This window comes from Lepidochelys kempii, chromosome 10, assembly GCF_965140285.1.
Source record: "Lepidochelys kempii isolate rLepKem1 chromosome 10, rLepKem1.hap1, whole genome shotgun sequence".
Classification (NCBI taxonomy): domain Eukaryota; kingdom Metazoa; phylum Chordata; order Testudines; family Cheloniidae; genus Lepidochelys; species Lepidochelys kempii.
Genome location: NC_136389.1, coordinates 18885179 through 18901511, shown reverse-complemented (window position 1 = coordinate 18901511; position 16333 = coordinate 18885179). Strand labels below are relative to the sequence as shown.

The following is a 16333-nucleotide window of genomic DNA, read 5'->3' as shown; positions in this document are numbered from 1 at the left end:
GCTGGAAAGCCGCTGAAGTTGTCCACTTTGGCTAATGTTAGAGAAATCTTGGTGCTAAATCCATTTTTTTCTTTAATCTGGGAATTATCATGTAGCTCTCCTATTGTGTAAAACCCCAAGAAGGACAAAGGAGATGGGAAATATACTATTGTCTGTGCATTAACCACTCTCCTTCTGAAGTTTAGCATGGGATGAGGTTGGTGCAGTATTACAATTTATAGGAGCTTAACCAAACAAGACTAAAGAAATAGACATTTAAATTTAAAGACTAAGAGTGACATCTTGGCCTCTTTGAAATAAGTGGGACAGCTCCCATTGAATTCAGTGCAGTCAGAATTTCATCCTTATATATACATGCATTTGCGTGACTTGTTCTCTGCACATAGTTTGTTTGAATGCTGGCTACGTCTCCTTGTGGGCAAGTTTAAGTGTCCTGTGATTTTGTCTGATCTGGAAATCATTGCAGCACAAGCAAACTGAGAGGATTTGCCATGGAAGCTTGTTAGCAGATTGTTGTTGCACCCATAAGTTATAATGTCAAATATGTCAAGTAAAAAAATAGGGAGTATAAATGTATATACACCAAACAGGCAACCATCCTGCTGAAAATTATTTTCTTCTTTTGTCTTAATATTGTATCTCATGCTATTTTGAAGCTGTTATATTATTTTAGGTAAAGTTTACTCACACAGACAGCAGTTAGCAAAGGAATTGTCCTACTAGGTAATCCAGGCCATTCCCCCTGCCAGCGTAGTTCCCCGATAGAGTAGTATCAGTCAAAATCAGTTTGCTTCTGATAGTCTTGTTCTGTAGGATTTTAGGATTGGGGTTTACCAGGCAAATATTGCATGCTCCCAACAATTTTATAATTCTCTGTATATGCTGTCACAGAGAGAGAGAGAGAGTTGATTATTTGGGAAAACATTGTGTTATAAATAAAGCTGTAAGGCCAGATTCACTGAGACATTCCAGCCATTAAACTGGACATATTCTTTCAGAGCCAGCTTTGGCCGGGTTTTGCTTCTGGGCAGAGGGCAGACCCATCTAATATTAATGTAATTTTAGTGCTTGCAATTCTATTTATTTATTATCTGTTTATTTTGAGGGTAGTGTGGAGGGGTGCTGTTCACAACTAAGGAAGCTTCTTTTTAGTAACAATAGGACAAAATTCAAGAAGTTCATGCAGGCAGCAATTGAGAGAAACTAATAGGAAAGGACTCTACTTCCCTCTTAAATATGATCAATAACATCCCACTATTTGGTTAAAATAGTTAATCTGAATGGTCATTTCCAGCTGCTTCTTTTTGAGAAAAGTAAATAAATGACCAAACTTTCAGACACGTTAATATTTGATTTGCAGATAACTGCATAAATATTGAATTTGAAGATTACTTTCCAGAGGACTGCATTAAAATTGCAAGACTTTTTCCATTATCCCTCATAATGGAACATGAAATTAGAAACTTGTTAATGGAAAGAAAAAATTCTCAACTCTTGTCTGAAAGTTCACGTAAATTTCACTTTACGTTAACAGTGTAGCTTTTCTTTTCTAAGTTCCAGGACTGGAAAGGTAGATACTAGACTCCAAAATTAGTGGGATTTAGACTCCTTTTACCAAGCATTTTGTCATTAGATACAAGAAACAGTCAAGTTATAATTCTGTCTTGGTTCCTTCATTAATTCTAGAAGGAAGCCCTAATCAAGGAGTTAGCTTGCTAATGGGCAAAATATCAAGGTTCTAGGAGATCTGGTAGTTCACAAAGATTTTTGTTTTGACTGTTGATTCTTTTTTTCCTTGGGGTTGTGTATCTGTGAGGGGGACGGGGTACAGAAATGTTTTCTTTGTGTCTTAATGAAAAAAACCAGAGAAAAAATTTTACTCATAAAAAATACTAGTAGAGTCACTTCTGTGCAGCATCACAACAGTCAGCTCTTTCAGCGCACCTCACTCCTGACCTGAAATAGCATTTTGTTCCACGTCTTGGTCTTTCTTGGTTTCCAAAATGTAGTGAACTGGCTTTCCCGTGTAACCATTGGGACTGCCATCAGACAGCACCACACAAATGCTGGCTTCCTTTACCATTTTTTTTTTCTGTTTCTGAATACGGTCGCAAATGTTCTATCTTTTAAATGTTTCTTTGTAAAAAGTAATAGATAATTACAGTGTTCTACAAAACCAAGGTTTTGGGGTTTTTTTGACAAATAAAACACAGGTCTTTTGCTACTGGCAACACAACTCAAGTTCGCCTGCAGCTCCTAAATCCAATGGGTTTTATGGTCTCTGACTAATACCTGATGGACATTTATTTGTTGAGTATAGATGAGCCAGATGGCGAATATTTGTTACTTCTCAAAATACACAGGCAGTCTTCAGAACTGAAAGTAGAGATCTGCATTATCACTAGAAGGCAAGATCCTTCCTGACATTACATTACTGGATCAGCTAATTTATGTTTCTCATTATTCTGCTTTCTAGATGGTATCACTTTCTGGGAAGTAACTCTGAAAATGGTAAAACAAATAGAAACCTACATCAGGCAGTCACAAAGCCACCTGTGAGCGTGCAACCCATCCTGCTTTCAAACATACCTTGATTTTCCAAGTCTATTTCTCTTGCTGTATTGGACTCAAATAATCAGTGTCCATAACATTTCAATTCTGTCATTGCTTCTTTTGTCTGTGGGTCAGCAACAAACGAAAAAGATGCCCAGTGTTATTTACTCTAGACTTGAAAGTGAGGGTGGGAAACATACTTGTTCTATAACAAAAAGTAATAAAATTTTACTTCTGATTTTATGTGCCTTTGATAGAAATGTATGTGGAACAATAATTCAGCAAGAAAATAATTTCCATTTTCTGAAAAGTTATTAGTTATCTTTCAAAAGCAATTATTTGACTTCTTTAAAAGCAGAAATCAATTAAATCTAAATATAAATACCGAGATTTTCTCAGTGATTTTTTTATATTGCAGTTCTGTTTGTAACGGGTTAATGAATGTTATAAACATATTACAGACATGCGGCCCATGTGTAGTGGATATTTATAAGGACATCAGCAGAAAGCGTATACGTGTTTATAAGCAATTGATTGACCTTTGGACTCTAACAATGTATAACAACTGATTCATTATTTATTAAAGTATTTATTAATCTTTTATAAATAATTTATAAACGGAACACTCATATAAACCATAACCATTTATTTCATTTGTCTATAGTAGCTTCTTTATTTTGAGTGCTAGTGATGTTAAGAAAACACCAATTAACTTTTCATGGCTCCCTTTTCTTTTTCCTAGGTTTATTAGAAAACAAGGTCTGGACAGGCTTTTCCTAGAATGTGATACACACATGTGGCGCCTTGGAGACCGGAAAATCCCAGAAGGAATAACTCTGGATGGAGGGTCAGACTGGTTCCTATTGAACAGGAACTTTGTGGAGTATGTCATCTTTTCCAGTGATGATCTGGTGACAAAGATGAAGAGGTTCTATTCGTATACTTTGCTTCCCGCTGAGGTGTGTGGATTTACAGAAGCCTCACTCTTCAAAGCTGTCTCTAGGCCTGATGCAAAGATCACTGAAGTCATTGGGATTCTCTGTGTTGATTTCAGTGGGCTTTGGATTGGGCCCCATGTATGCTTAACGGAAAGTAATTTTACGATGATTAAGCCTTTTAATATTTCAACTACTTTTTTTCTTTGGTTGGTTATTTACATTTTGAACCAGTTAAACTATTACAGAATAACCAAAACTTCAATTTTCCTTTCCTTACAAATGTCCTTCTATAAAGACTTATAAAAACTAATAGGGATGGAGACCCATATCGGTAAGTAGCTTTCCTCATTGCATCCATCCCTTTTATTTAAAAATAAAAATAAGTACGTTAAAATGAAAGGTCTGCAAACAAAGATTTATTGTTCAATTCAAAACTCAGCTGGAAGGCACAGTCACCAATAATCTAGATCACTCAGAAATCACTCCAGCTCTAAGTGATGCAGAAGGGAGTGCAGACTAGAATTTGTTTCAGTCTAACATGTAGCAGTTTGTCAGGAAGGGTGTGCGTTATCTTCAAATAGTGTACACAGTCTGACATTTTCACAGGTTGTTCTTTCACCAGAAAGAATAATTGATTTCCTTCATAGATTATCAATATTTAGGACCGATTCACAGAATTTCTGGGGAGTTTTTGCACTGATCCCTCTTGTATCTCTAAATGTATTTGAGAGCATCACCTCCATAATCATTCAGCTGTGGGATCTCCCAGGATGGATGAAATAAACAAACAAAAGTAGATGTTCCATTCTGAATGTGATCCAAAAGTGTGATTTAGATTCATTGCTCCCATGGGTTGTCAGACTCTTTCTCCAAGGTATTAACGCGCTGTATGTGTTCCTGAATATCTGTGAGGAAGGCTAACTTAATGACTGTCTTTTAATGATATCAGCCTTTCTCGGTAGTGGCACCTGAGTCTTTGGTGGATTGATGAGACCAATCTTGCAAATAGAGACCTTTTGTCATTCAGTTGAGCACAGTGGTTCTCATAATTTGATGGGGTTTATTATTTCACACACGTTAAATAATCTCCCTTTAATCCTATTTCTTCTAAAATTCACTTCTTCTCTCAACTCTGATAACCTTTTCATCCATTATCTTGCAGAGAATTTCTGTATCATTATGAAAGGACACAGGGCAATGAGAAATTGGGTAGTAGGGTTTTTTTTTTCCTCGCTTGACTGGGAATGTATGCCTTTATGGGTTTAACCAGACAATTCAAGCGTAAAATCCATATTCACTGGGCTGTCATTTAACATTAAAAAAGGGTAGGGGGATTATTTGGGGGTCAGCCATGCTAATGCTATGCCATTTATTTATAGATCATGCTATAGCAGTTTTTAAAGACAAGACACTGCTCCTAAAAATCATCTTTCGCAGAGCTAAATTTGATTATGTTGCACTGCTGCCCTCCACAAGGTTTTCTTATGCTAGGTCCATAAGTAACTTCTAAAAATCATTCTGCCTTTCCTGACCTGTTAACCTGCTACATCGGTCCCCATTACACAGGATTTATGTAATAGCTTAAATTATGATGAGATAATTAGGAGAACCCAATAGGAATTCCTTGCTGCCTTGAGTCAGCAAATAAAGACTTACAGTTTCAGAAGTAATTGCAGGAGACAGAATGTCTTTCTGGTAGCTGGGGTTAGTGTTATTTTTCTGTATGAGGTCACTCAGCTAGCAGCACATTATAAGTAATCCTTGGTCTCTGAGGTAGACAGACGAACAGAAGAATTGATTATGAGGCTGTTTATTTTTCCATCAGTAACGATGGTGGAAGAGACAGGCTGAGAGTTGTTATAGAAAACGCTTTGAAATTTATCATCAACGTGTCTCCAAGGAAAACAGTTCTGAGCGTAGTAGACCACAGAGTAACTTCGAAGACAAAATAATGGGGATCCCTTGGAGCAGGAATTTCTCGGACAGCTGAAATAAATACAGCACAGTAATGAGAATGGTGCCTTTCAGTCTCAGGATCACAAAGCCAGTTATTCCAGAGGTCTAAAGAGCTAGAATGCCTGCGGCCAATCAGCCTTTTGTAGCATGGCTTTGCCCCAGACTTTATTATTGTTTGGCTGTGTCCGCACTGTGCTATGCTCTCTATCCTATAGGGAAGGGACCAAGGCAAAGCTACAAGGGAAGGTAACTCTCTTACTTCTAGATCGGATAGTCCAGGTTGGTCAAGGTTCAGGACTGTAGGCTGGTTTTCTGAGCTGAAAGTGAAGATGAAAACCGAAGTCTGAGGAGCTGAATGTACTGAACTGTTATTTTCTTGCAGTCCTTCTTTCATACTGTCCTGGAAAATAGCCCTCACTGTGACTCCATGGTGGACAACAATTTGCGCATCACTAACTGGAACCGTAAACTGGGCTGCAAATGTCAGTACAAGCACATTGTTGATTGGTGTGGCTGCTCGCCTAATGATTTCAAACCAGCAGACTTCCACAGATTTCAGGTAAGTCAAGTCTCTGTTTGCCATGTGTCAGGGGGGCTGGTTTTTCACCTCTCTATCTCTTTGATGTTGGGAAGCAGTCTAATTTCATAGCTATGGATTCAGGTAATGACGTAAGAATCTGTTTTCACTTTTTAAAAAGGAAGATTCTGACCCTCATGTTTGAAGGGGAAAAGCTTGAAAATGTGACCCGAGTGAACCCTGAAGGCTCAAAAGGCAAATTAAAGGACTCCAACATTTGTAATTATAATTTTTAAAGTCATGATTTGCAAGGCAATCTTATGATTTTTGGGGTCTGACTTAATGGTTTTTGACACTTGGAGTTGGCAAAACTGCAGTATAGGAACCTTAAGACATTTGATTTCCCCCTTATGCTACACTATTTAGGGACGTGTACGAGAGCAACATTGGATGGGCAGTGGGTGGGATTGGGCTCTGGACTGTAATAGGCCTGAGTGCTTGGTACTAACAATAAATAACGGTGTGTTGCATAAAGCAAGGTGTTACAGTTTGTATCTTTTCAAGCATTTCCCAATGCAAGGGGGCAGTGAACCACACATGAGAGAAGCTGCTCTTGGACTACGGACCAAGTTACTGGATCTGCAGTTCCATTGCCCAATCCCTGCAAGTTTCCCTGCGCAAAGCCGGTTTACTCAGGCTTTGTGTGGGGCAGGTTGCAATACCTCATGAAGCATAAATGACAGCCAGTCCAAACCAGAGACCTTATTTCTGTTGAAATATACTATATACCAAGCATGGCTAATGTCAGTGACAGAGGCACTCTCAAAAATGCTAAACAAGACATTTACCCTAAAAGAGCTTCTCTGACACACCCAGGCATCCCAAACTCTGATCCAGTAAAGAGTCCAGCGAAGAATAAGTAAAAAGCCTTTATAAACTAGAGAGAATCAGCAGCGTCTGACCCATCTCCAAGCTACGAAAACATGCGTTAGCCACATTTCAGGGAATAATCAGGCAAACTGTGCAGTAAAAGCTCAGAAATCACAAGTTGAAATAAGCGGAAAAGGTGACTTCTGACAAATACCTGATGAGAAAGTCCCTGAAATACACACATTTCACCAAAAATATGACTCAATTTCCAAAGGAATATAAAGTGTGCTACAGAGGGAGGGAATATCAGAGGGGCGAGCACATGATCTGAACAGTCATAGAGTGAAAAATAATTCCTTATGATAAGATCTGTAGCACCTTTGAACTCTGCCACTCCCCAAAGCTGGCACACAAAACCTGAACAAGATAAAATAAAGCCAGTTTAAAAGCTAACTAAGTAAAATTAAGAAGTGTATAACTACTAATACATCCAAGATTATGTATAGTACAAAGCAGGAAATTTAAAAGGGACTGATCAAAAAGTAAGAGCCTCTGCCATAGATGGCACCTTTCCCAGAACCCTGTTAACATTTTGAAACAGCAAATCTATACATATAAACTATACAGCTAAATGATTGTTTTTCAGCCCTTTGATAGCCAATCTTCCTGTCCTTCTCAAAGCCCTACCAGGACTTGTGAAATGTATAACCTAAGAGAAGCTATGTTCAGCTGACACTGTTTAAAATTCTGTTCTTGCTCCTCTTCTGGGCTTCTGCACTTCTGCATCTGCATATTCTTTGCTCGCTACTTGACCTCTTATAAATTGTTCGAGTGCTGCAGGGGCTCCAGGTCTCATGCTGACTGCTCATCATGAAAAGTTTGCTCCATCTCCTCAGCACATGGTGAGTCATCACATGAAGGAGAGATGGAACTGGCTCTCAGTATGGGAACTGGTGCGAGAGAAGGGAAATTTCAGCTTCTGTCCCCAGTGCTCTTCACAACTGCTTTGTACAGATTGACTGTACTGCATTGTGCTTAATTGGTCTCCATATAAGTTAACATGGCAAAATCACTCCTCACCCATCCCTCTCTAACTTTTATCTGTACCTAGTGACCTAATTATATATAATGGGCCATGTTCTGTTTTCACTCACAGCAGTTTTATACCTGGGGAGCATCCACTGATTTGGATGAAATTAATCCTGATTTACAGAAGTGTCAGTGAAGTGGATAATCAGGCTATATATGTGTGTGTGTGCATTCATATATATATAAACTAGCTTAATTTGCCACACAAGAAATATGTTTGTAAAGCTCCTCAAAGAGTTCATTATCTGGGTTGATTCACTGAAGAAAAAAATTAAAGGCACATGTTTAAAGAAGGAAGAAACGCAGAAAAGGGAAACAGACTCCCAACAGCACATTGTCTTATGTTCTCCCACGGAGGTTCCCTTTACACCCTCTCTGGCTGGGTGTGGCACCCTTACTGCACTTTGTGACGGATACGATTGATTTTTCTAATGTTGTCCTTGTTTCCTGCCAATTGGGCAGACGTGGATAACAAGAACTTAATGTTCTCCGCATCCAGGCCTTCTCGTTCCCTCACCACTGCAATCGAACAATAGGGTTCTCTGGCAGGGGAGAGAGGAGAGTTCTCCCACTCTGTGGGGAATGGCTGTTTTTTTTTCAGGACTTTGCAACAGCCCATTCCAGGAAAGCCAGTGCAGCTGGGCAGCAGTCATACTCTCTAATAAAAAAAGAAACCCCTCAAATGAACACTTGCTAGTGCAGAAGCCATTGTCTTTGGAAATACAGAGGGTAGAGACTTCAGGAAAGGAATCAGTAAACATTGGTTATGTATCTTTGGTTCCTCTCACTTATTGACCAGGGAGGATGAATCATCCTGAAGGAAACCACTATTTATAATCTCTCTATAACACTCTATCTTCTTTGTGTTGATCTAGTGAGCTAGATTTGTACTGTTCTTCTCAGGAAGAGTGGCTTTAAGGCATTTATGGGCCTCCAGGATTCTGCCTGCTTTGGGGGCTTGTCAAGCACCTGCAGTAAGCTTGGTGAGTCCCAGGGGCTGCTCTAACTTACAGCAGCTTCCCCATGGACTGCTGGGCAACCCTCATTAGACAAAGGGCATAGTTCTTCTGCCAGTCCCCCTCCCACATCTTCCTTTTTATCCATCCATCACAGCCCTATGCTGGGGTGGGGGGCTGAGTATCCGAACCTTATTCGGTTGTGGAACATCATATAATGGCCAGAACATGTTTCTGAATGCAACCAGTATTAACTATATCCTGTCACAGCACAAAACTCTTTCCCCATTTGTGGAAGAAGATAACAGCAATGGGATATAAATCTGTAGCTTCCAGACATCTCCTGCTCTCTTTTGCAAGCCCATCTCTCTCTCTCCACCCCTCCTCCTCCTCCTCCCCCTCCCCCTCCCCCTCCCCCGCCTTTTCCGCAGACCCGTCTCTTTCGTGTAGACTTTATCTTTGTGACCACTAATCACCATACCTCTTTGCCCCACTGACCTGCCCTGTATGGGCAGTACTAGCTTATTACTTCACATTCCAAAATGTTTAAACCCACTTGGGACATTTAATTAATTAGCTGAGGCAAGTGATGGAAAACCTGTGCTTTTCCCAGTACGGGTTATTTTGCTTGGGGGGGGGTCCTACAGTGAACTATACCAGCAAAAGTGCAGTTTTGCTTGCATAAACGTTTGTCCACACTACTAGCCCTCTGCCAGTTACAGTACACTAGTATAGCTATACTGGCAAAAGGCTGCTTGTGTAGACCTGGCCTCACTCTGTCTTCTCCCGAATGAGATACAAAAGGACAGGATTAAACAGAATGAGAACCAAAAAAGCAAGAGCTATGTTGAGGAACATTGAACTTATAGTGTTATAAAGGAGTTGTAATTTTCCAAAGTAAATTCTTCCATCATCTTCTAAAATGATTTCAAGCTAACTGACTAGCCATCCATGCACAGTACTCTAAAATCCAAAGAGATCCTGGAAATAGCCTCTTCTGTTACAAGAAAGATTAAAGAGCAATCCATGATTTTTCCCTTAAACTTTCTGTTTTTCCTTTAATTTGATTAGCTTTCAGATACCATATATTAATAACAAGCATTGACTCTAACTTGCTTGCATTTTAATCCCCTAAACTGATTTAGCATATTCCTCTCAGTTAAATGTGATGAAATTCAGGAAGAGAAGATTGTTTATAATGACAATATGTTGAGAATAAAATATAGATGGAATGCTGTGAAGGCTGCAGTAATCCTGTTCATTTAGGGTTTCGTGCAATGGTAACATGTTCCCTAAACTTTCTGTGTATGCTCTACTAAACTTTAGTGTGATGCTGATAGAAAGCCTTTCAGTAAGTGCACTTGAAACATATTATCTTGGTCTGGAAACCATTATGGAGCTTTTTCTTTAGACTAATATCATACTGCATCCTTGCTAGTCATTGCCCGCTTATTTCTGATGGCAAAGAACCTTGTTCTGAAAGGGTGCAATCCTCTCCTGTAAAGCCTATGCACCACTTAAGACCCACTTAATTTTGGGGGCTTAAATGGAATTTTAAAGTGGCATATAGATATTATACTAGCTCTGTGCACAGGGGTGAGTTTGAACAAAAGAGAACTAAGGAATGGTTGTAAACAAAGAGTTTCTATATATTTGTATTACTGTGCATAATACTGGTCTTCCTGAGTGAAATAACTCCCCTGGTACCCTCAATGACAAGTGCAAAACTTCATGATACCAGTTATGTCTTGCAAACAACTGGTAGCGAATTGGTCTTTAGCATTGTCATTATAATAGCCAAATTCATCCTGGAAGTCAGTGGAGTTACACCAGGGATGAATCTGGCCCAGTGAGTCCTACAATCCTGTTGAAAAATTTCCCACATACTGTGATAAGAAGGAATCACTCAAAAATGCAAAATCTTTGGACACAACAGCTTGTTTTTATAGGTCAAAGCAACAGTGAGAGAACAGTATTCATCGCCACTCTTCATTTCTCTATACCTGGCTCATATCTGAGTACCTGTGAGAGAACAGTATACTTTGTCCGTATGGGTAAGGGTCACTAGCTTTGACCGCCTTAGGATTTTTTTTTAATGTAGAACTCCCCAACTGAATCAAGATGACCCCTCTGATATCCTTTGCCCATCTTTGACCACTGATCTGATAGACGTTATTCTCAGCCTGAATTGTCTGTTGCTCTGAGACTGACCACTGTAAGACTGATTTAAGCAAAAGGAAATAGTCTCCTCTCCCATTTTTTTTTCTGCATTAGTATTATTATTTAAATGTTTGTATTGCAGTACTGTGTAAAGGCCCTAGCCATGATCAGACCGTGGTGCTAGGCATTGTACATATCTTTCGGGAAAGGGACAGTTATCTCATCAAGAGTTTATGGTCTAAGTAGACAAGATAGACAAAGAATGAGAGAAGAAACAAAGGCACACAGAGGTGATGTGACTTACCCAAGGTCACACAGCAGTTTAGCAACTGAGATGCTATTCACCAGGTCACACTGCTCCTTTTCTGTACCCCACTAATACTGCTATACTTGTTTGCCTGCATCTCACAGATGACATTTTGGTTCACTTAACAAAGTTACCTACCAGCTCCTAAGGGAATGATATATCCAATATGTTCACCTTTCTCTGTATAAAAGAAACACATTGTCTAGATCTTGGAGTTGACAAACCTATTTCTTATAATTATTGGTGGTAGATTTCTATTTCACTGTTTTCGCTCTCTAGAGTGTATTCACACTTTGTATCTATCTGCTATCTCCTATCTTAGAGGAAACAAATTTAAATAGTCTCTGCAAAGGGAAAGCCTAAACCCAAGTAAGCATCAGACTCTTGATTTTTAGGTCTTCCACACCACTACCCCTTTCCCCTGATAGACTTCAAATCCTTTTGTTATGCAATGGCCACAGTCTTGTTGTAATTCTTATCCTTCTCTCTTCCTGCTGTTTGTCATGCCCTGTCTTTATTTAGATTATGAGCTCTTCAGGACAGGAATCATGTCTTCTATAGATTCTTTAAAGTGTACTTCTGTGCTGTAAAACCAAATATTTAGAATAAAATTCTGTCTGGCCCTGGACAGGTAAACAGAAGGCTCAAAGATGGGGCAAGAAGTTTCTCCTTTTGTGCACTAGCATAGGGATCTTCTGCACTATAGTTGGAGGAAAGCACAGCTTTTTATATAATACTTACTCCATCTCCGGCATTACTGCTTAACTCGTCTGTGGCCATGGGTAAATGCTGCTTACATCCTTAACTCCAGCCTATTGCTTAGAACGAGAGGTTTGTACTGGAAACGGGAACTAACTCTAAGGTATTTTTTCTTTTGTATCAACACAGCAAACCGCCAGGCCAACATTCTTTGCCCGCAAATTTGAAGCCGTGGTGAATCAAGAAATCATTGGTCAGTTGGACTATTATTTGTATGGTAACTACCCATCTGGCACGCCAGGCCTCAGGTCGTATTGGGAGAATATATATGATGAGCCCGATGGCATCCATAGCCTCAGTGATGTCATTCTGACCATGTATCACTCATTTTCCCGCTTGGGCCTAAGGAGAGCTGAGACGTCATTGCACACTGATGGAGACAACAGCTGCCGGTTAGTTTTAAACTTTTCTTTTTTCCTGTGAAAGCAGGAGTCTTAGAGGTACAGGGCCTGATCCAAAGACCAGTGAGGATCCCCACTGACTTCAGTGAGCTTTGTATCAGATCTGAATATTGGGGTGTGATGTACAGTACAGAGTGGCTGTGCTGGATTAGAATGGAGTGAACAATTCACCCACGCAGGGCATTTCATCCATTTTGTTGTATAGGCTGACGTACGTATAGGGCTTGTCAGTTCTGGTTTTGATAAACTGTGCATATTTTCAAAGGTGTTTATACTTACTGTTATATATCAGTTGTCCAGGGTTGACATTATGTATATGATTTATTTGATAGACTTTTAAAGAGCACTTCTTAGGCCTAGTCAGTAGTGACAGGTTCCATTTGGGTAGTGGGTTTTATTTATTAATTTAGTGAGTATCTGTTTACATTCACAGCTCCTAGATTCTTAGTCTCATTTCAGTAGAGGTCATGCTGACATTTGTACTTGCCAGGAAGCAGAAGACAGGATTTCAGTCCCTCAAAAATGAGGGTTAATGATCTTTCCTGCTTGCCCCTTTATGAGCAGATTTTCATGTGTGGTGTTCACAAGAAGTAATCACACAAGTTAAGTTTTCTTGAACAGTTGCAGTAGCCTTGTGCTGAAAATGCAGCCAGTGATGTTTTCAAAAGCAACAGGCAATTATTCCATTAATATGAATAAAGTAATAATTTTTTAAAAAAAATTAAAGATGTTAAAGACACACTTTTATTAAAGGTTTCCAGCTATAAATCAAGTGAAGAAAAATCCATTTTAAAAAATGCTTATAGTTAAACAGACTTACTTTCATTCATTTCAAAGCAAAGCTAAGTCCTGTGGTAGGTGTTTATTGCCTGCACTCACATGTTAAAGCTCTTTATTTTCAACCCAAGGATATTGCATCTTTTAAAGTCTTCCCTTATATTGTATGGTTCCCTTTCTGTTCTAAAATGTAATTACTTATACATTGTTTATCGGGACTCATGTACACTTCTAGTTTTTACCCTAACAGAAAATTCACTTAATCTAGCTCTGCAAGTGCTAAAGCCATTCCTTGCAGTTTGAGAAATGGAGTTGGTCTCTCATGTGTTCTTGAGTAGGAACCTAATTCTCTGTGGTGTTCTTAGTCAGTCACCAAAGTGCTGAGTACTGTCCCACTTGAGAAGCTCTGGCAATATGGGATCTAGATCAGTGGTTGTCAAAGCTGGTCTGCCGCTTGTTCAGGGAAAGCCCCTGGTGGGCCGGACCAGTTTGTTTACATGCCGCAGCTCCCGGCCAGTGGGGGCTGTGGGAAGGGCAGCCAGCATGTCCCTTGGCCCGCACCGCTTCCCACAGCCCCCATTGGCCTGGAGCGGCGAACCGCGGCAGGTAAACAAACCGGTCCAGCCCACCAGGGGCTTTCCCTGAACAAGCGGCGGACCAGCTTTGAGAACCACTGATCTAGATGTCTATTACAGCCCTACCACTAAAGGCTCTTGCTACAAAGCAATAAAAAGATCAACAACAACTAGATATAAATAATAACTCGTAGCATACCATCCCTGATTTGAAATAGAGGCAGATCTGGTGAATGCCAAAGTCACTTGGCTTGTAGCAATTTAACCAGGACAGGAGATGAGAGCTACATGTAACTGATAAAAAAAAATCATATTACAATTACTTTATGTTCTTATTCCTTTTGCCAACATTGTGATGATTATTTATATTAATAATCTTACTGCATTTATATCGAGCCTTTCATCTCAAAGGATCACAAAGTGCTTTTCAAGCTTAAACTGATAGACTGTATATGAGACAATACCTTCATCCACCATTGAAATGCAACCACCTCTGGGGTGAAATATAGCTGTTTAACCCTGCACAGCAAAACTATGAAACAGTTCAGGGCAGGAAGTGAGGACTGTCGTATCCAATTGAAACTGCACTTGGATACTTGGGCTAAACCTCTAGAAACATTCAAAGCAGGTTGTTAATATCTGATTATGTAGCAACAAGTACAGTTTAACATACCATCCAATTTACATTTTATAGGAATGGCTAGCCCTTACTTTACAAAACACAACTCTTCCCTTTTTGGCGTCTCCTCCCCTGTGTGTCTGTGTTTTCTTTTCTTTCCTGCCTCTCTCTCTCTCTTTCTCTTTCATAAGTTTGGGTTTCTTCGAGGTAATAGACTTGGGTTGGGTTCCTTGGCTGTATCACTTTTGCTGTAGGGCTGGCAGCCACGCGACATCAAATGATATTGCAGTCACCACCCCAGTTTATTTCACACTGCTGTAGGCACCACAAGGAAAGCTGTACAGCTCAAGATCACATTCAGAGTCAATCCCACGCTGCAACCAGTGCCTGTGAGAAACTGTTGCTGCCCAAAAGATTGCTATAAAAGAAATTGTCTGCCAGACTTCACCTAAAGAGGAGTAGACCACTGCCTCAAAAAGATGCACCCCCGGCAGACTGTTCTTGAACTAGATGATATTACATGTCGACATATTCAGTGCAAGCCATATTAGAGGGTGCTGGGACTTAATTTATTTCTTTTCACCTCTAGACATTTTTGCCAACTGCTGACATGAGACAATTTACTCAGACTGTTTCATGGATACTGTAAATATTTGCTGCAACATATACATAAAACAGGAGGCCTTAGTATTCAGAACAGAAGTTAGTTTGTTGCCTGTACTGGCTGCAGTGATCTGTTTGCTGTGTTTTAGCAGAGTCCATCAGTGTCAGCCTTGTTTGTATTCTGTCTTCCTATGTTTATTTCTCATGCTCTAGATATTTCAGCCTTGGTGGTACTGGTTTCTTATAATGCAGCATTGTTCCTGGCTGGCCGTCTTCATTGCTAGCTCCCTGTGGTATTATATTGTGGGGAGTCTAGTTTTTTGTGGGTAGATGTGACACCAGCAGGCTTTCAATGGGTCTGTCACATATCTGTTTCTGAGTACTTACAGTAGACTAACAGTTAATTACAGGATTTTAAAAATAGCAAGTGATACTGATGCCAAAGCCATAAATTATACCTTTTTCTATATTGTTAAGAAAATCTTTTTCTGGATGAAAGAACCAATGAGCCATAAGTTTGTCATTTAAATCTATGGCCATGGTGTCTTTTATTTCAAGAGCTTAATGAAAAGCTACTAAATCTCCTGGTTAGTCTTTCTACGGGCATATTGACATAGCCAGTTACTGTACAGCAAACCAGGTGCCAATCTCCAGCGCACCAGCTTGCCATGCACTAACTCGCTGTGCGGACAGTACGGCAGTGCAGTGGAAGTCCTGGAATGCGGCTCAGTGTACTGCAGTATAGTCCACTACGCTGCATGCTGGGATTTTCACTGCACTGCTGTGGGCAAGCTGGTGCGCTGTAGATTCGCACCCTGGCTTTCTGCACGGGATCTCGCTGTGTAGACCAGGCCTAAGAAGTAAAAATGATGATGATCCTGGGCACAAGCAATCCCAACCTTCCACTAGTTGTGTTATAAAAAGTTTGGGCCAGCTCCTTCTTTCCATTTCACCCATGCAGCCCTGCAGAACTCAATGAGTAGAACACGTCCCTTTGTGAATGAATCCAGTACTCATGAGAGCAAGACTTAGTTGCATTGACTTGAATTGGGCACTAGCTCAGCCAGTGCATCTCCTGTGCCCTGACTTGCAGTGCCCTCTACTGTTCCCGGTGTGACTCTCTTGAAGAAAGCATACCAATCATTGCATACAAGGTGCGGTGGTTTTGTGACGTGAGTCTCACGGTCAGTATGATGATTTAATTTAAGACTGGTTGGAGTTGGAAGAAAGCAGCAGGAAAAGAGCTCTGTGGT

General features: G+C 40.1%; 1 protein-coding gene across 1 annotated transcript in view; it reads left to right on the top strand.

The window, feature by feature from the left end:
• Positions 1 to 16333, top strand: part of XYLT1 (xylosyltransferase 1) — a 320557-nt gene that overhangs the window by 269942 nt on the left and 34282 nt on the right. Inside the window, exons 7-9 of the mRNA XM_073362329.1 lie at positions 3296 to 3512; positions 5830 to 6006; positions 12235 to 12497. Of these exons, the coding sequence (XP_073218430.1) occupies positions 3296 to 3512; positions 5830 to 6006; positions 12235 to 12497 (657 nt within the window). The remainder of the gene's footprint in view (positions 1 to 3295; positions 3513 to 5829; positions 6007 to 12234; positions 12498 to 16333) is intronic.